General features: G+C 36.5%; 1 protein-coding gene across 5 annotated transcripts in view; it reads left to right on the top strand.

The window, feature by feature from the left end:
- COP1 (COP1 E3 ubiquitin ligase) overlaps nucleotides 1–20,832 on the top strand; it is a 221,298-nt gene that overhangs the window by 70,451 nt on the left and 130,015 nt on the right. For 4 of the 5 annotated variants that reach the window (XM_055419200.2, XM_055419202.2, XM_055419201.2 and 1 more), the window contains 2 exons: nucleotides 2,782–2,858; nucleotides 13,228–13,285. The exons of the other annotated variant lie outside the window; for it this stretch is intronic. In XM_055419200.2, coding sequence (XP_055275175.1) covers nucleotides 2,782–2,858; nucleotides 13,228–13,285 — 135 coding nt within the window. The remainder of the gene's footprint in view (nucleotides 1–2,781; nucleotides 2,859–13,227; nucleotides 13,286–20,832) is intronic. 5 annotated transcript variants of the gene reach the window in all.

Consider the following 20,832-nt stretch of genomic DNA (forward strand, 5'->3'; position numbering starts at 1 on the left):
GCATCAATTCTTCAGTGCTTAGCCTTCTTTATGGTTCAACTCTCACATTAGTACATGACTGCTAGAAAAACTGTAACTTTGACTAATGCCAAATAAGGTGAAGTAGAACAATTCTGTGAAGACCTACAAGACTTTATAGAACCAAAAAAAAGATGTCCTTTTCATCATAGGGGACTGGAATGAAAAGTAGGAAATCAAAAGATATCTGGAGTAACAGGCAAGTTTCACCTTGTAGTACAAAATGAAGCAGGGCAAAGGCTAACAGAGTTTTGCCAAAAGAATGCACTTGTCATAGCAAACACCCTCTGCCAACAACACAAGAGAATACTGTACACATGGACATCACCAGATGGTCAATACTGAAATCAGATTGATTATATTCTTTGCAGCCAAAGATGGAGAAGCTCTATACAGTCAGCAAAAACAAGACTGGGTACTGACTGTGGCTCAGATCACAAACTCCTTATTGCAAAATTCATATTTAAACTGAAAAAAGCAGGGAAAACCACTAGACCATTCAGGTATGACCTAAATCAAATCCCTTACGATTATACAGTGGAAGTAATGAATGGATTCAATGGATTAGATCTGATAGAGTACCTGAAGAACTGTGGATGGAGTTTCATAATATTGTACATGAGGTGGTGATCAAAAGCATCCCCAAGAAAAAGAAATGCAGAAAGGCAAAATGGTTGTCTGGCGAGGCCTTACAAATAGCTGAGAAAAGAAAAGAAGTGAAAGTCAAGGGGAAAAAGGAAAGATACATCCATCTGCCTGCGGAGTTCCAAAGAATTGCATGGAGAGATAAGAAACCCTTCCTAAGTGATCAATGCAAAGAAATAGAGGGAAGCAATAGAATGGGAAAGACTAGAGATCTCTTCAAGAAAATTAGAGACACCGAGGGAATATTTCATGCAAAGCAAAGATGGGCTCAATAAAGGACAGAAACAGTATGGCCCTAACAGGAGCATAAGCTGTTAAGAAGAGGTAGCAAGAATACACAGAACTATACACAAAGGATCTTAATGACCCAGATAACCATGATGAATCACTCACCTAGCCCCAGACATCTCGGAGTGCAAAGTCAAGTGGACCTTAGGAAGTATCACTACAAGCAAAGCTAGTGGAGGTGATGGAATTCCAGCTGAGCTATTTCAAATCCTCAAAGATGATGCTGTGAAAGTGCTACACTCAATATGCCAGCAAATTTGGAAAACTCAGCAGTGGCCACAGGACTGGAAAAGTTCAGTTTTCATTCCAGTCCCCAGGAAGAGCAATGCCAATGAATGTTCAAACTACTACACAGTTGCCCTCATTTCACATGCTAGCAAAGGAATGCTCAAAATTCTCCAAACTAGGCTACAATAGTACATGAACCACGAACTTCCAGATGTTCACAATGGATTTAGAAAAGGCAGAAGAACCAGAGATCAAATTGCCAGCATGCGTTGGATCATAGATAAAGCAAGAGAATTCTAGAAAAACATCTCCTTCTGTTTCATTGACTCCTCTAAAGCCTTTGTGTGGATCACAAAAAACTGTGGAACATTCTTCGAGATGGGAATACCAGACCACCTTACCTGCCTCCTGCAAAACCTCTATTTAGGTCAAGACAGAACAATTAGAACTGGACATGGAACAATGGATTGGTTCCATTGTCACCCTGCTGCATATTGTCAGTGCTGCATATTGTCACCCTGCTTGTTTAACTTATATGCGAAATGCCGGGCTGGATGAAGCACAAGCTGGAATCAAGATTGCCAGGAGAAATATCAATGACCTCAGATATGCAGACGACACCACCTTTATGGTGGCAAAAGAACCTCTTGATGAAGGTGAAATAGGAGAGTGAAAAAGCTCGTTTAAAACTCAGCTCTAAAAGCAAAGATCATGCTATCTAGTTCCATACTTCATGGCAAATAGATGGAGAAAAAATGGAAACAGTGACAGATTTTATTTACTTGGGCTCCAAACTCACTGCAGATGGTGATTGCAGCCATGAAATTAAAAGATGCTTTCTCCTGGAAGAAAAGCTATGACTAACCCCGGTTCAATCTCTGGGTCGGGAAGATCCTCTGGAGAAGGGAATGGCAATCCCCTTCACTATTCTTGCTTAGAGGGCTACAGTTTGTGGGGTTGCAGAGAGTTGGACACGACTGATTGACTAATGCTAACACAGACGTAGACAGTGCATTAAAAAGCAGAGTCATTCCTTTGCCGACAAAGGAACTGTTGGCAAAACTGTTTAGTCAGTTGCCATACTTGTCTGAATATTTATCAGTAGGTTCTCACCTAGATTAAAAATGATTAGCTAGTTCATTGTTCTGGAGAAGGAAATGGCAACCCACTCCAGTGTTCTTGCCTGGAGAATCCCAGGGACGGGGGAGCCTGTTGGGCTGCCATCAGTGGGGTCGCACAGAGTTGGACACGACTGAAGTGACTTAGCAGCAGCAGCAGCAGTTCACTGTTCACATAATGTACAGTATGTCTCATTAAAAATATTTACATTTGTCTTTTTATGCATTTGGTGGCTTCATTAGTAATGAATCATATTTATTAAAGAGTTTCTAGTTCTTTAAGTATGTATGTCATAAAAAGACTTGTCTCGTAAGTTTCAGATATCCTTGCTTTTGTACTCTATGGAGAGGAAACCTTGAGAAATTTGGATGTTGAGACAAAAAGGAAGCGATAAACCCTGGGATTGGAAAGAAATAAATAGCTCCTTTTGACTTATACATCTTCTCTTTGGAGTGTCTATAACTCTAATAATTGTGCTTCCAGGAAATGAGCGGCTTATACTCTCCTGTCAGTGAGGATAGCACAGTGCCTCAATTTGAAGCTCCTTCTCCATCACACAGGTACAAAGCTCGAAACCTGTAATTGCTTTGGATTTGTTATAAAGTGCAGATATGGTATTAGTCCTTGGTAGCCTTTTGCACGTAATGAGCACAACACCTGAGAAATTACTTTTGGTCATGATGTAGAAATGAGATTCAGATGGCCCATTTGTTTCCTTTATTCTTTAAATTTCATGCCAGGGACAGTTAGTAGAATATTATAATACTGTGAATTCAGTAATGAATTAAGAGTTTGGTGGATTTCTCAAAATAATGGTAGCTTTGAATATGTTGTGAATTAAAATCAGATGACATTAAGAATCTATAATTTGAGAAAATGAAATGATAATATTAGGGAAAAGTTAGTTAAACTAATACCTTTGACTTTGCCACTATCCTGTTGAATTAGGTAGATCTGTTTGTTTAGACATCTCTGCTCGTTTCTCTATAACTCCCCATTATTAATTTAATTAAGTCTTCCCTTCTATATTCTCTATAGAGCCGGAATTATATGTATCTTGCTCATGACAGTTTCCCTAGATTTTAAGTAGTGGTAATGACTGGCCTCCTTCAGTATGTTTTTGTGAAATATGGTGAATATCTATGGTCCCTATGTAAATTTAAAGTTCTATTGATGAAATATCTACTACCTAATATTTGAATTTGAACTTTTTTGTTGTGTTCAGAGCAAGAGAAATTTTACATGTATTTAACTTGCTAATCCATTCATGATTGTGGCCCAACAGGAGCTTTTTAGACAGTTTTAGGATAACACATGGATTTTCAAGCAGTCCAGTGACAGTACAGGAGATTACACTAACTTCACAGCCAGTGCCAGATCAGGAAAGCCATTTTACATCTAGTTTGGGATGATATGTGGGGAAGGGACACAAGGAATATTCTAGTAAAATAACATTCCTGGTATGTTTGATATATTTCATTAACCGTTTTATAGAGAATCCGCATGAGTGCTGAGTGATTCTGGGGTCACTTTACCTGTGTAATTCAGCTTGTTTTTGTCCATATTTTATTTTCTTTAAAACACTTGGGAATGATTCAGTCTGTGGGATATTATCTTTAGCTTAGCACTCACTTCCTGACGTACGTGGGATCTGTGTAAATGGAATAAAATTTATTATGTGAGTGCATCCAGGCAAGTAAAAGTTGTCATATCACAGCGTCTTCTCTAATAAACTGATAATTCTCATTATCATATCACTCTCTGTCATATCACTTTAATACAGCATTTCTTTCTGTCTTTTGTGGCCAGGTGTGTGTTACCATCTGAGCCACCAGGGAAGCCCCTGGTCTTTGTTAATCTCTCACTGATCTTTGTTAGTCTCTCACTGGTGACTTTAACAACATATTAACAATATAATATTATGTTCATTTAAGTGGCTTTTTAAAATTTAATGCCTCTGATGCACTGGGCACTGTTTAAGTATTGAATGTAGCTGGAAAGTCCCTCCCTTTATGGAACTTCCCTTTGTGGGGTGGGGTAGGGTGTGTGTGTGTGTGTGTCTGTGTCTTTCTGTCTCTCCGTCTCTCCCAATCCCCTGCAATTGTAATGTTAGGAATATTGCAAGAATCCGTAAGGAAGAAATGGTGGACTTTTGATTGGATTTTATAGGATTTTATTGGTGGAAGAGAAGTGGTTGTATTATAAACTAAAGTGGCCAGTCTCATGAGAGATGTAGGAATTCATGATGTCTGTGAAAACTTTTCTGAATTACTAAAATCGTGTGGAACACTCTTGTCAGATGATGTGGTCAGTTAGACTGGTTCACAGTTGAAGATGGAAAATGATATTTTCTTCAAAAGAGTGTTTTGATTTTTTCTTCAAATACATCATCACTTAAGATTTGAAAGAGACACTTGGGAAAGTGATGGTAGCTTTGAATATTCTTGGAAAATTGACCCTTAAGATTAAGATGTGGGATTAAACATGGAAAGAATGTTATGCTATCAATATTGAAGTTTGTTTTATTTTTAAGAAATAGTATATAGTTGAAATACAATCCCCCCCATAATTATCATTATTTAAATGCCAGATTTTGTTCTTATTCCTCATTGTTATGTTTTGTTCTCTTTTAAGAGATTTACTTTAAAAAAGGGTTTTGTGGATTCGTTTTTTTTCCTAATAAGATCATTAAATCCCTTACATTGATTTTGGGTTTATGGTGAGGGTTATGTACTTAATGTAAAGAGAAACAGAAGACATATAACTATTGATATTATACTCCCTCCCCAGGAATTTGTCTTCTGTATACCATAATTGGCTGTAATTGTCATATCCTGTCTATTCTCTTCCTGCTGCCTTGTTTAGACCCCAGGTGTCTCATAGAGTCATGCAATAGTCTTTTAACTATACTCCTACAGTGTATTGTGAGGAATCTCATCATATTACTTTCCTTAAAATCATTCAGTGACTTTCCATTGTATTTAAATTGGTTTAGATCACTTTTGTATGGCCTTCCACAATCCCCTTTACTAAACCTGCCTACTGTTTTTGTACTTTAGAATTGAATTTAACTCCCCACATGGGGTATTAGGGTAACTTATATATTATTTTTTGCTTAGAAACTCCTCTCTTCCTCTCTTAAGTAGCTACCCACCCTCTAGCCATCCCCAAGAATACCAGCCAAGGATGAGCTTTATTCTTTTTTGCTACACCAGTTCACTTAGAAAATGAAGTGGAGGAAGGAAGTGCAAGATAGAATTAACTACCAGTTTTAAAAACCATTTTCTATTTACTTTGTTCCTGTTCTGTACTATGTGTGCTAGTTTGGGTAGATTTCCCATGCTGTACTATAATCCTGTTAATACTGGGATTTTCTTACACTCCCACGTTTTTATATGAGCATTTATACATAATAGAACTTAAGGTTTTTGAGTAAATGTATGTGTCACCTCGAATGCAGTTTAATTTCCATAGCTTTTAAAAACTTGATTGAAGCATGACCTTTAGTATACTTAATAAGTAAACTAATTAATCTTAAAAAAAAAAAAAACTCAGGCTTCATTGGTGTGAGTGATGTTGGAGGTGAGTATGTGATTACTTCTTTAATAAAATCAGTTTAAATTTAGTAAAACTTTTAAGCCTTCATTTGTTGCAAATTTTTCTTATTAGAATTAGTTCAAACCTGAAGATTGCTGCTTTTAGGACATTTTTATTTCTTTAGATTCTGAGGAAGAAAGTCTTCACAATTCCGGGGATAAACTATAGCTTATACTTCTTTGTTACATGGCCCTTTGTATTAAATTATGAGTAAATTAGAGAGTGATAGGCAACCACAGTCCTTTTTAGCTTTTGCCAAATGACTTTTTTTTAAACACTTTAGTCAAATCTTCTCAACAATGACAGTGATAATTTGGTTTAAATTAAAATATTCTTAGACCGAAAAAACCTAAAGTTTAGATTTTAGCCTTCTTCAAAGCCATTTATTACCAGTGGTTTTGCTTGTAATTTTTAAAATGCATCTCACTGATGTGATTTCTGTCTTAGAAATAATTGTCTCATAATTGCTTCATTCTTTGTCTTTAAATCAAGCAAGTATTTCAGAACTGTTATTTATTATTCACTAACCTCTGGTTTTAGAACTCCAAAGAATCTGGTTTAAAGATAATGTATTAGTTGAAGCTTCTCTGTTTGCTTGGAGGTGAATATGCTTTAATATGATCCAGATAGTTACTAGAGTTAAATTTGCAGGATAACTCTTGTTTTCTTGTGGTAAAGTAGTAAATAAATATAAAACAAATAGTAAGTAAGATTCATCTAGAATCTCTGATCTTTCAAATGCTTTTACCAGTAATTGACTTGCTATTGATCATATTTAATTCATTTTTTAAAGACACATTCGTAAATTGTGAATTGCTTGTTTAAGTTTTCTGTGGTATAGAACAGGGATATTTATACATAAAATTTATGGGTAAGACTTTTATATAAGATACTTTTGCTTTTACTTAACTACTCTAATTAGATATTTTTGAGACTTAAACTTTCATTTGTCTGTCATTTTTGACAAAGATCCAGATAAATCAAAATGAAGGGAAAAGCAAGGGGTCACTTTGGGATGCTAGAATTATTTAACTATTATTAATAATATTCTTATATGTGTGTGTATATATATACACATACACAGACACACACATTAGTGGGTCAGTACCTTGTGAATTTGTCAATTTTATAATTTGATTGAATAAACTGAAAAGTTCAAGGAATTTGGTATTATATAATGGCTCCTGGACTAGGATAAGAAATTGCTCATTAACTCACACACAGAACTCTGTGCAGTTATGCTTACCCCAATGACACCCTGCCTTCTCCAGGGTCGTTAAAAAAAAAAAATGTGTGTGTGGTGGGGAAAGGGTGGGTGGTGGTTATAATGGCTCTTTGGTGTAATGAATGAAAATGATCTCATCTTCTGTATTACTGCATATTGGGTTTTTGGCTGGATGATGACCCACAACCAGAGTAGTATCAGTGGCTTCTTCACATAATAATGCTTACATTTTTGGTACTTTTTGGCAATTATTGGTTCAACTGCTTTATTTTACTTGGGATGGTAACTTTTTAAAATTTTATTTACTTTAATTTTTATTTATTTATTTTGGCTGTGCTACACAGCTTGTGAGATATAAATAGTTCCCCAGATAGGTTCGAACCTGGGCCCTTGGCAGGGAATGCATGGATTCCTAACCACTAAACTGCCAGGGAATTCCCCAAGAAAACTTTTTATTAAAATATAGAAGTTAAAATGTTTTCATGGTCAAGTCTAACTCTGTGCCTTACAGATTGGTCACTAATTTATTATATATTTTAAACAAATCTTCTACATAAACCTAGAGGTTTCTTTTGTTTTAATTTTTTACATTTCTTCTTATTATTTTTCCTTTTTTTCTTGAAAAAAATTTTTTTTTTCTTTTACAAGCCCTTGTGTTGAGGATTGACTTTCAACAGATCACAGCTGGGGAGCTGCTGTACTATATATGAAAGCCCAACCCAGAAGCAGGTCATCTGTGGATGATTTAGTACCAGGTTCTCCATGAACATGTGGTGTGTGACAAATGAGGGGGCGGCAGCTTTTCCAGCTGCATCTAAAGAGTTTTTAATGTAATATTTCCATTTATCCAGGAGGAGAATTCTGCAATATAGAAAATTCTCCATACACAGCCTTACACTGTTTTCCGTATCTCCAAAGTTAGATGGTTATGAACATATCTTAAGAAATTTCTGCTACACTCGGCGTTTATTGTTGTAATTACTAAGGACTGCATGTGTTAACTCTGGCCCTGTAACATGCAGAGGAGTTGAACTTGATGCCATCGGCAGTGGAGGACATTGAAGAATCTTAAGGAATTTTCAACTTGAACAAAGAAATGGAAAACACATAAAGCAAATTTGCTTGGTACTAATGTAAAAGATACTCTTCATACGTCTGCAGTCTCATTGACTGCAGATTCTTTGGCACTCAGCTTTCTTTATAGTCCAACTTTCACATCCATACATGACTACTAGAAAAACCATAGCTTTGACTTGACGGACCTTTGTTGGCAAAGTAATGTCTCTGCTTTTTATTATACTGTCTAGGTTGGTCATAATTTTTCTTCCAAGGAGCAAGCGTCTTTTTAAAAAATTCATGGCTGAAGTCACCATCTGAAGTCATTTTGTAGCCCAAGAAAATAAAGTCTCTCACTGTTTCCCAATCTATTTGCCATGAAGTGATGGGACCAGATGCCGTGATCTTAGTTTTCCGAATGTTGAGCTTTAAGCCAACTTTTTCACTCTCCTCTTTCACTTTCATCAAGAGGCTCTTTAGTTCTCTTCACTTTCTGCCATAAGGGTGGTGTCATCTGCATATCTGAGGTTATTGCTGTCTCTCTCTCTGAAACCTTGATTCCAGCTTATGCTTCATCCAGCTCAGTGTTTCACGTGATGTACTCTGCGTATAAGTTAAATAAGCAGGGTGACAGTGTACAGCCTTGATGTACTCCTTTCCTGATTTGGAACCAGTCTGTTGTTCCATGTCTAGTTCTGACTGTTGTCTTGATCTGCATACAGCTTTTGCAGGTAAGGTGGTCTGGTATTCCCATCTCTTTTAAGAATTTTCCACAATTTGTTGTGATTCACACAGTCAAAGGCTGTGGCGTTGTCAATAAATGTTGACAGAAGTAGATGTTTTTCTGGAACTCTCTTGCTTTTTCTATGATCCAGCACATGTTGGCAATTTGATCTCTGGTTCCTCTGCCTTTTCTAAGTCCAGCTTGAACATCTGAAAGTTCACGATTCACGTACTGTTGAAGACTGGCTTGGAGGATTTTGAGCATTACTTTGCTAGTGTGTGAGATGAGTGCAATTGTGTGGTAGTTTGAACATTCTTAGGAATTGCCTTTCTTTGGGATTGGAATGAAAACTGACCTTTTCCAGTCCTGTGGACACTGCTGAGTTTTCCACATTTGCTGGCATATTGAGTGCAGCACTTTCACTGCATCATCTTTTAGGATTTGAAATAGCTTATCTGGAATTCCATCACCTCCACTAGCTTTGTCTGCAGTGATGCTTCCAATATTGCTGACATACTGAGTGCAGCACTTTAACAGCGTCATCTTTTAGGATTTGAAATAACTCAGCTGGAATTTCTTCACCTCCACTAAAACAGTTAAACATTTAAAAAAACCAGCAACCTAAAAATATGAAAGTCAACAATTGCTTCAATAAAAGTTAAATAATCTGAAACTATTTCAAATAAATTATAAAAATAAATCCATCAAACTATGGCAGGAGCAAGAAGAAAATTTTGAAGTAGATCTGATAGGCTGAATGATGGAAGAACTATTTATGGAAGTTCGTGACATTGTACAGAGGCAGTGATCAAAACCATCCCCAAGAGAAAGATATGCAAAAAGGCAAAATGGTTGTCTGAGGAGGTCTTACAAATACCTGAGAAAAGAAGAGAAGCAAAAGGCAAAGGAGAAAAGCTTTGTTGATAGTTATGCTTCCTAAGGCCCACTTGTCTTCACACTCCGGGATGCCTGGCTCTAGGTGAGTGATCACACCGTCATGGTTATCTGGGTCATTAAGATCCTTTTTGTATAGTTCTTCTGTGTATTCTTGCCACCTTTTCTTAATACCTTCTGCTTCTGTTAGGTCCCTACCATTTCTGTCCTTTATTGTGCCCATCTTTGCATGAAATGTTCCCTTGGTATCTCTAATTTTCTTGAAGAGATCTCTAGTCTTTCCCATTCTATTGTTTTCCTCTTTTGCGTTGATCACTTAGGAAGGCTTTCTTGTCTCTCCTTGCTGTTCTTTGGAACCCTGCATTCAGATGGATATATCTTTCCTTTTCTCCTTTGCCTTTAGCTTCTCTTCTTTTCTCAGCTATTTGTCACACCTTTCCAGACAACCATTTTCCCTTTTTACATTTCTTTTTCTTGGGGATGTTTTGATCACCTCCTCCTGCACAATGTCATGAACCTCTGTCCATAGTCCTTCTGGCATTCGATCATATTTGCTTTGAAATTTTATTCTGATGGATTTATTTTTATAATTTATTCAAAATAGTTTCAGATTAATTATTTAACATTAATTGAATTGCTGACTTTCATATTTTTAGGTTGCTGTTTTTTAACTTTTCTCTTTGTGTCTGTGAAGTGGGTTGGACTAGTCCAGGATTTCTTCACTCTAGCTGTAGACTATGATATGCTTAGGAATCATAGCATTCTGATTCAGTGTAGATTCTAGAACCTGACTGCGTGGTTTTGAATTCTAACTCTCCTGTTTGCTAACTTTTTAACTTGGGCCAAATGTGTAATCTCTTGGTGGCTTTGTTTCCCCATTTGAGAAATGGGAATGATAATAGTATCTACCTGAGTTATGAAGTTTAAATTATTAGATCAGTGCCTAGAGCATGGTGAATGCTTATAGCTATTAATATTGTTGTTTTTATCACCATCTGTAGATTGTGGCTATCTTGGAGATAAGAAGTAGAATAGCACCAGAATCAAGAGGAACCAGCCCAGTCAATGTTGTCTGATATTGTCATCTAATCGTGTTTACTTTATACACACATATACACATACACTTAAAAAGCAAAATTAAAGGAATTTATTTCTTCAGATTGCTTCTGTTGCAGTTGTGTATGCATTAATAAATTTTTCTTAGTGAATAAGATTAAGACCTAATATAAACTAAATTTCAAATTCTGTAGTGATTGTTACTAGCATATCACTTAAAACCTGTAATTTCAATGCTTTCTGATCAGTATGTTTTTTTTAACTTTATTTATTTTTGGCTGTGTTAGGTCTTCGTTGCTGTGTGGGCTTTCCTCTGCTTGCAGCGAGTGGGGGCCCCTCTCTAGTTGTGGTGCGTGGGCTTCTCATTGCATGGCTTCTCGTGGTGCAGACCGTGGGCTTGGGGGCACGCGGATTTCAGTAGTTGTGGCACATGGATTCAGTCGTGGTCCTGGGCTCTAGAGCACAGGCTCAGTAGCTGTGGCCCATGGACCTAGTTATTTCTTTCCTCCTGGATCAGAGATTGAACCCTTGTCTCCAGCATTGGCAGGCAGATTCTTTACCTCTGAGACACCAGGGAAGCCCTGATCGGCCCTATTTTTAGACGTGTATTTGGAATGTAGTGTTATTTCACCGCACACACTAAGATATCAGTATCATTGTTCCTGCTTGCAATCAAAGAAATCTGAATGACAGTCCCATAAAATATTACCTAGAAATAGTTCTATCAGCCTCTAAATGTGACGCTTCATAATTTCATTAATGTTTATACAAATCAGGGATTGGGTCTCATTAGTGGAAGGAGCACAGGTTTTAAATACCTGGCATCTACTCATTTTTAGCTGTATTAGTCCCTGTGTAGAGTATTCTGAAAATAGCATGTGATCTTGTCATATCAGTTCATGACCCTGTTCAAGGAAAGTAGGCATTGGTTATTTGTCATCAGAAGAAATTAATTACCAGATCCTGTTACTTCTTTAATTTGTGGTGTAGATGTCTTATAAGTGAGTCGTCTTATAGGAATGGTTAAGAACACAACAAATTAGTGTCTATTATTATGTGTTGGAGTACTGTGAGAACAGTTCCTTCTGATTTATTAAATTTTTGAAAACAAGTTTGTGTGTTATTGACAGATTTTATTAATAGAATAAAATTTATTGAATACCTACCATTTTTTGGCATTGTACTGAGGAATATTAACACAATAAATCTTACACCTCTCTGAAATACCTTGCTCACTTAATAGATGGAGAAGGTAGAGGCCAAATAATATCAATAACTGCCCAGAGTCATTTAGCTGCTAACAGGTGAAATTCATACGTACTCTGTACTCTTCAAGAGTACCTCTTATAACCTTTGTGATTATTGGACTAAAGTGAGTAATAACTTTGTGTATTTATGTAAAGAGATGCACTGAAACTAGTACTCAATTGCTGAAATTTCATACGTGGACAAATATAGACATTTCTGTAGTAGAAATAGGTAAGAATTTTTAAAAATGTAGGTAGCTGTTGATCTATCATTGTTGATGTATATGTTAATGCCATTTTAGTAGTCCTCATAGGCTAATTTATTTAAAGATGGGAGGGGGAGAAGAGTGAACTGAAAAGACAGATATGGTGAGGTAGAACTCTTAGGAAGAAAAGGTAGTCTGTACTTAAAAAGGGTTTATTAAGGTAAGTAGGAGAATGCACAGAGAATATAATCAAGTAGAAACGACCAATAGCGAAAGCAAATTATGTTTGACTAGAGCAGAGGAAAGTCGAATATAGATTTTGGGTTATAAAAGAAAGATTATTGGTATTCTACCATTTTTATTCCATTCCTTTGATAGTTTTCTTTCACATGAGATGATTGTTGTAGCATTTTAGAACTTGAAGTGCCTATAGATAGAGCTAGTGAGTTATTGTTAGTCCCCACTCATTCTGCAGATGAGGAAACTGAGTGGTTATAAGGTGTTTGTCCAAGGGCACGTAGCTCTGGTGTCATGACAGGATCTGTTCATCATAGTTTTTGATTGCACAGTTGTGCTCTTTTTACAGTATTCTAAGTACTCGTTTCCTTAGAGTTCAAACAACTTAACTGAAAATGAAAACAACTATCTGAAAATGAAGTTGTAGCGAATACTTCAATTGTGTATGCCTGTCTTGTGATTATTCCCTATTGATATTTTTTCAAGATGGGTATGTTTAAGGTGGTGGGATGAAGGGGTAGATTGTTTATTTCCTAATTTTTTAATTTATCGAATATGTATTTATTTGACTTATAAATTATTGACAATAAATACTGGATTTATATATGATATATTTTAGTTTTACTTTTTCTGTTGCTAAAGAGAATGTAAAAATTGAAATCACATTTTTTTTTCTTCATTTTGCAGTAGTATTATTGATTCCACAGAATACAGCCAACCTCCAGGTTTCTCTGGCAGTTCTCAGGTAAATGATGTATCTAACAATCTGTTCTAGTGGTGGCATAAATCTAATCACCTGAGTTGTAAAATCACAGATGAGTCCTATCCTAGAGACAGCTGTTTCGTGTGCTGTAGCACTTATTAGGGCTTGAATAGCTCTGGTGAATAATCAGCTGTATATCTGCTCGTTGCTGATTGAGTTAAAATTTTTTTTTTAGCATGCTAGTAACATTAGGCCTTGAGAGGAAGGAAATACTGTAAGAGCAGATTATGAGTAATCAGGACATTGTTTCTCTTGGAGATAAGAACGTGATAATTTATTGATGAATTGCCTATTATTATGTTGAAACATTAGCTTTTTTCTGGAAGGCAAACTACAGGCTTTATTAAAATCGACTTTGGCTTCTCCTTTTCTTTAATTAATTGTATGATTATTTTGATTTTTACTCTCTTCATCTCTGACTTGGGGATGCTGATAGTTGTCAAGCCTAATTTTGAGGCCAAACTGTATTTTTTTAACTTTTCACATTGAAATAACTTCAGACTTGGAGAAAAGTTACACGAATTTTAAAAATAATTCCTTTGTATTCTATATGCAGATAATCCAGGTGTTCACATTTGATCATATTAGCTTTATCATTCTCATTCTGTCTCTATTTTACATATATGCACATAAAAGTTTTTCTTTGGATTGTTTAAGTAAGGTACAGACATAATGTTCCTTTATCTATGTACTTCAATTTGTTTTTCCTTAAAAACAAAAATATTGTCCTGTGTAATCACAAGATAATTTTAAAATTCAAGAAGTTAACGTTGATATGCTTTATATAATTCTTATATCTTATTCAGATTTTACAGATTGTTCTTACAATTATCTTTTACCTCCCTTTTTCCATAAAAGGAAAAAATAAGGCATTTAAGTAAGGCATGTCTTTTTGTATATTCATTTTATGTGATAGTGCAGTTATTTTTATCAAAGTGGAAAGAAAATCTTTCATATCATACAGCTTTTATTTGTGTTTTTCTTTTCCCACTGCTTAGATGACTGCCTCTATGACTGTTAAGATTAGATTGCATACTGCTGCTACTGCTAAGTCACTTCAGTCGTGTCCGACTCTGTGTGACCCCATAGACGGCAGCCCATCAGGCTCCCCCGTCCCTGGGATTCTCCAGGCAAGAACACTGGAGTGGGTTGCCATTTCCTTCTCCATTGTGTGAAAGTAAAAAGGGAAAGTGAAGTCACTCGGTCATGTCTGACTTGTAGCGACCCCATGGACTGCAGCCTACCAGGCTCCTCCGTGCTGTGTTATCTTCAATTGCGTGCTTGGATTTGGCAAGTTCATAGATTTGTTTGTATCTCTTCCTGAACAGCCACAAACGCACTAGATCTAGGTGTTTTTGTAGGACATAATGAGAAATATCAGGAGAAATTTTAAGTTTATTTTACTTTTTGACTGTGGTGGGTCTTTGTTGCTGCACACAGGCTTTCTCTCGTTGTGGTGAGCAGGGCTGTGGGCTTCTCATTCTCTCTCTTATTTTAATATTTGTTTATTTGGCTGTGGTGGGTCTTCTATGTGGAGTCTTCTGTTGTGGTGCATGGATTTTCTAGCTGCAGTACATAGACTGAGTTGCCAGCTGGCCTGTGGGTTCTTAGTTCCCTGACCAGGGAGGAACTCATGTCTCCTGTGGTGCACAAGTTTCTCTAGTTGCAGCGCGCAGACTTAGTTGCCCTGTGGCCAGTGGACTTTTAGTTCCCCAACCAAGGATTGAACCCATGTCGCCTGCATTGCAAGGAGAATTCTTAACCACTGGACCACCAGGGAAGTCCCTCAGGAGAAATTTTTAAGAATTGAATGGAAACATCTTTAAGAACTTAAAGAGGGAAAGCGGAATCTGGAAGCAGGCTTGGCATTCATAGCTGGGCCTTGATGTTCTCTCAAACATAATCTCATCATCCCCATTGGACACAGTCACTCTGGGACTAAGAAGAAATGTAACAAAAATCAAGATCAGTTCATAAACTTACCTGAGCACATTTAAAAAAATCACTGTGCAAAATATGTAAAATACCAAACACATCTGTATCCTGACTAATACAAGCAGTTGCTGCATCTCTACTAATTACGGCTTTAATCTCACTATAGTTGTACGATTCATTAAGATACCTGGTCACAGGATTATCCCCCTTCTTGACAGTAGCCAATCCAGAGCGAAGCCTTACTTCCTTGAACCCTCCCCCAAATCACTTAACATGAGCCTGTATCCTATAAGTCGTATGTAACATCTTCCTACCTTAACCCGTAGTATGCTGTATTCTTCATTGCAGTGAGCAGTAATAGAACTTGTTCAGCTACAGGTGTATTCCTGTTGGTTTTTGGTTGCAGGGCTTTGACAAATTCTACATAGAGGAACAAGGGAAGCCTTTTTCCTATTGCCATTTATAGGATGTTAATTTGGAATTTCTAGCAAATTCCGTGAGTTAGAATTTATAGAAACTGAATCTAGGTGGGGAAAAAAAAACGTTCAGAATAGTATTTTTCTGTGTTTTTTTTTTTTTTTTTATTTTTACTCTTTGCATGTAGTAGAGGAGACTTATTTTGAGACAGTACAGTAAGCCTGTGGTCTCTCCAACCTCTACCCACGAGAAATCCCACTGACATATAGCTGTCCTCATACGGAAAACTTAAAAAGAATTTATAGACGATAAAAAGAATACTTAAGAAGGCTGCCTAACGTGAGTCACCATGTGCAAAGTAAAAGAGCACTTTTGGTGAAGTCGTCTGGGTCTTCCAGGAGACTCCAACCTTAGCATCTGCTGGAGGACAGGGAAGTTGTTGAGGAGGAAAACCTGCTAGGGCTTCTGGGACAGAACTAATATGACATATTGTCCCAAAGTCCTTACCCTTCATTTCTAGGAATACTCTATAAAACACAGACTTAAATTGACATAAAAAGAATTGAAAACAAAGGATTATATGAGGATAAGCCTGGCAAATGTAAGAATGGTAAGGAAGATGATAAATGGCAAAATAAAGTACAGATCAAAATAGAACTCAAGGAAAAAAATCATTAGAAGACAGATACATGTTTTCACATAATAAAAGGTATAATCCCACAAGCTAGTAGTAATTTGTGTGACATAATATAAAGGACTGGTATTTATATAAAGCAAAATTTTATTAGAAATTTTTAAAAATTGATTAAAACTTAAACATGGTAGGAGATTTTAAAGTATACTCATCCGTCATTGTCTATGAGGGATTGGTTCCAGGAGCTGTGGCAGATGCCAAGGTCCAAAGATGCTCAGGTTCCTTATATGAATTGTGGTATATTTGCATACAGCCTCTGCAGCACATCCTCCTGTATACTTTGTCATCTCTATGATTACTTATAATAACTAGTATAACATAAATGCTATGTAAAAAAATTTAAATACAAAGTGAATACTACGTAAATAGTTGCCAGTGCAGCTGCAAATTTATTTTGCGTTTTGGAATTTTCCAGAATTTCTTCCTTTGGTGGGGGTGGATATTGTCTGTTTGTGTTTGATTGAATTTGTATTTATAGAACCTGTGGCTATGGAAGGCCTACTGTATAGCTCAAGAAATAATTAAAGTAGTAATATTAGTATTTAGGTAACATTTATTTTCCACCTACTATGCATTGTATGTACATTGCTCAGTGTGCTTTACAAGCATTAACTACTTTAATTCTTAGAACTGAGATACATACTATTATTATTATTATTTTCTATTTTACTAAGGAGGAAACTAGGGCAAAGAATTTAAGGAGAAGTTAAGATATTGTAACCCAGGCATTATGGCTTCAGGACCTGTGCTTTTAAATATTAACTTAAAAAGCCAACAGGTTGTTTTTTTTTTTTCCCCAGTACTTTCTATTTACCAGACACTATGATGGGTTCGGGTTATTGAACAAAAACAAGGCAGACAGAAATTCCTGCTGTAACCCAGCTTTCAGTCTGCTGCTGCTGCTGCTAAGTCGCTTCAGTCGTGTCTGACTCTGTACGACCCCATAGACGGCAGCCCACTAGGCTCCCCGTCCCTGGGATTCTCCAGGCAAGAACACTGGAGTGGGTTGCCATTTCCTTCTCCAATGCATGAAAGTGAAAAGTGAAAGTGAAGTCACTCAGTTGTGTCCGACCCTTAGTGACCCCACGGACTGCAGCCTACCAGGCTCCTCTGTCCACGGGATTTTCCAGGCAAGAGTACTGGAGTGGGTGCCATCGCCTTCTCCAGCTTTCAATCTGGTTGGAGATATACTAATAGTAGTAAAGATAGATTATCTTTGACAAAGAGGAGGTAAGGAAGCAAGCTATGTGAATATCTCTGGGCAGATCTAAGCTGAGTGAAGGAAAGGAAGTACATGAGCCCTGTGCTAGAAGCCTGCCTGACATAGCCCAGGTGTCTCCTGTAACTGGAGAGGAATGAGCAAGGGGGAGAAAAATAGAAATGAGGTAAGAAGCTTAAATAACAGAGGCCACTTAGTGTGTCACTTTCTTAGTCATTATAAAGACTCTGGATTTTTTTCTTTGGTTGAATGAGTCAAACTTAGCTTAATGGGTACTTTCCTCACTTTATACTTTGTATCAAGGGATATACATATTGTTAGTAATCTTGGAGCATTGAGAAAAACTGGATTGATTCTAAAACAAGATAAACTGTACCATCTACATTCTCAGAATCAGAACCTTGAGTAAACAGCTACTTTGACAGTCTGGAAGAGAGTAAACCAAAGACTCCTCTTAATACCTTTGTGTGAAAGAGTATACAAGTGTTACTACAAACAACTTAAAAAAATCCTGTGTTGAAAATGTTATATATCAAAATTCATGAAATTTTGGTTAGAATTATCCTAAAAATTATATCATTAAATGATTTCATTTTTAGATGAGAATAAAAATAAATGAACCAGGCATTGAACTCAAGAAAATGGGAAAAACTTAAGATGGTAAATGTAGAGAGATTAAAAAAAGATTATATATAAGATGTTTCAATATATAATTGAAATTGACTATTATAGTATTGAGTAGATTAAAAAACTTGTGCAGGTGCATACTAATAAAAATAGAACTCTTAGTAAATTGAACAATTTGAATTGACCAGTAACCATAATTGGATGTGATTCCAATTAAAAAAAAAACAAAACCTCAAGAATATTTTTTAAGGGTTTGTAGAGAGTGTGACCAACTGACTTTAAATGGTTATTTGTAGAATGAATGCTTCAGAAGTATATTACAAGGGCATTTACCCAATAGGTTAATTTACTGTATTTAAGACTGCTCTAACAAATGGGGCACAGTAAAAATTTTAAATCTAACTGAAAGGTAATTAAGAGTTTACCCTATGGTGAAGGTGGTTATGCAGATCAGTGGTAAAAGGGAAGATTAAGTAAATTATGTTGCGATACCCAGGAAACCATTTGCTGGAAATTGGCTTTCTATTTTATCTCTTACTGTAAGAGTTCAGATCAGCTAAATAATGACTTAGATCATAATAGAACTGTAGAAATTAAGAAACAGGACAGTGTATAAGAAAGTACCACAAACAAAATTTTATACTCAAACTGGGAAAGGTATTATCAATATGATAGGCAAATGGTTTAATTGCTTCAAAATAAAAAAAGTTTCTTATGTCGATTCCATGTTTTTGTTGAAAGCACCAATAGGCAAAAAGTAGATGAAGAACATAGGGAAAAAAGATAATCCAAATGGCCCACTCACATGTAAAATAGTACTCAACTGTGTGATTTGGTAGTGATAAACATAGAAATTTCTTATAAGAAATGATTTAAAAGTTATATACCAATATTTTTTATACAAGCAAAAATTCTGGAAAAATAAATACGCTCAGTCATAGTAGAATAGCTTCAGAGACTGGTACAGCTGTTGAGTATACTATTTTGCTACTTTTAAAAATAATGTTTATAGTTGAAATGGAATTAATAAAAAGTTAATATAATGTAGATGAAGCCAGAAGTAATTATTTTATACCTCTGAATTTTTATAATTGCCTGTTTTTGCCTTAGAGTTTTTATATAACTTTAGTACAATTAGTAAAATCAGGAAGTTAATGTTAATATAATATCATTATCTGAGATAATGTATTTAAATTTCAGCGGTTTTGCCACTAATATTCTTTTATAACAAAAGGAAAATTTTCTTTGTCCAGAATGAATCCAGAATCACTGGTTATATTTAGTTGTCATGTTTCTTTCAGTTCAGTCGCTCAGTTGTGTCTGACTCTCTGCAACCCCATGAATGTCAGGACGCCAGGCCTCCCTGTCCATCACCAACTCCCGGAGTTCACTCAAACTCATGTCTATAGAGTCGGTGATGCCATCCAGCCATCTCATTCTCTGTCGTCCCCGTCTCCTCCTGCCCCCAATCCCTCCCAGCATCAGTCTTTACCAGTGAGTCAACTCTTTGCATGGGGTGGCCAAAGTATTGGAGTTACCCTAGTTGTACCTGAGGTTGACATTTTTGAAGTGTAAGTTAACTAATTTTGTAGACTATTCCTCAATGATTTTGTCTGATATTTCCTTATAACTGGATTCTGATTACCCATTTTTATCACAAATGCTATAGCCACCAATGTGGTATCCTTTGTTAGTTTGTCACATCTGGATATGATGTATCTATCTGCTCAATTTTGGTGATATTACCTCTGATCATTTGATTAAGGTGGTGCCTGCCAGATTTGTTTGCTATAAATTTACCATTTTTCTCCCATTTGAGCATTTATTAATGAATCTTACTTGAAATAGTAATAATTTTTTTTGCCCAAGCAATAATTTTTAATTTCTTTTCTACATTAATTTTAAAATTTTTTATTGAAGTATTATCGGGGTCCAGCCCCGATATGACCCAGGGTATCCTCGGGATGAACGGCATCGGCGTCAGAGAGAGAGAGAGAAAGAGAGAGAGAGACAGGGGCTGATGATTCCTTGGTTTACGCTGGAAACCAATAAAACCCCAGCACGGGGCTTGCTCTGTTTACGTAGGCCGCAGGCGCCCTCTCGAATCACTGGAGGCACCCCACCAGGGCACCCCCTCGAGTGGGTCTTAGAAGCCCAGGCAGATAAGTAAACTCAGAGGGCCCAGTGCTCCAAGGATCTCAACCAGAAAAAGGAGAATAGAGAAAAGGATGGAAAAAGAGAAAGAACGACACGGGGAGACCAAGCTTCAGTGAGCAAGGCCCAAAACTTTATTTTCCAGTGCTGCTTTTATACCCTAAGTTATGCGCATAAGAAACAGAGAAAGGGAGGTATAGATTCACACCAAAATCACGAGGGGTCAGCAGTCTTGACCCTTATCAGGATCAGGGCTTATTTTTGTGTGATAAAAGTTTTAGGTGATTTACATCATCTTCTGGCCAGGGGGCCTGCTAACAGTTTTATGGCCCTCTCTCCTGACAATAGGTTAGTTAGCAAGTAAAAGACTTTTCTTTTAAGGTGACTTTCCTAAAGTTAGGTGGTAGACACATAACAAAGTTACATTCCTATAAGGCACCGGTGTAGTGAGCTGCAAGAAAGGAATTTATTAGCTTAAGATCT

This window comes from Moschus berezovskii, chromosome 17 (assembly GCF_049115385.1).
Source record: "Moschus berezovskii isolate FMDL1 chromosome 17, NW_MosBer_1.0, whole genome shotgun sequence".
NCBI classification, from domain to species: domain Eukaryota; kingdom Metazoa; phylum Chordata; class Mammalia; order Artiodactyla; family Moschidae; genus Moschus; species Moschus berezovskii.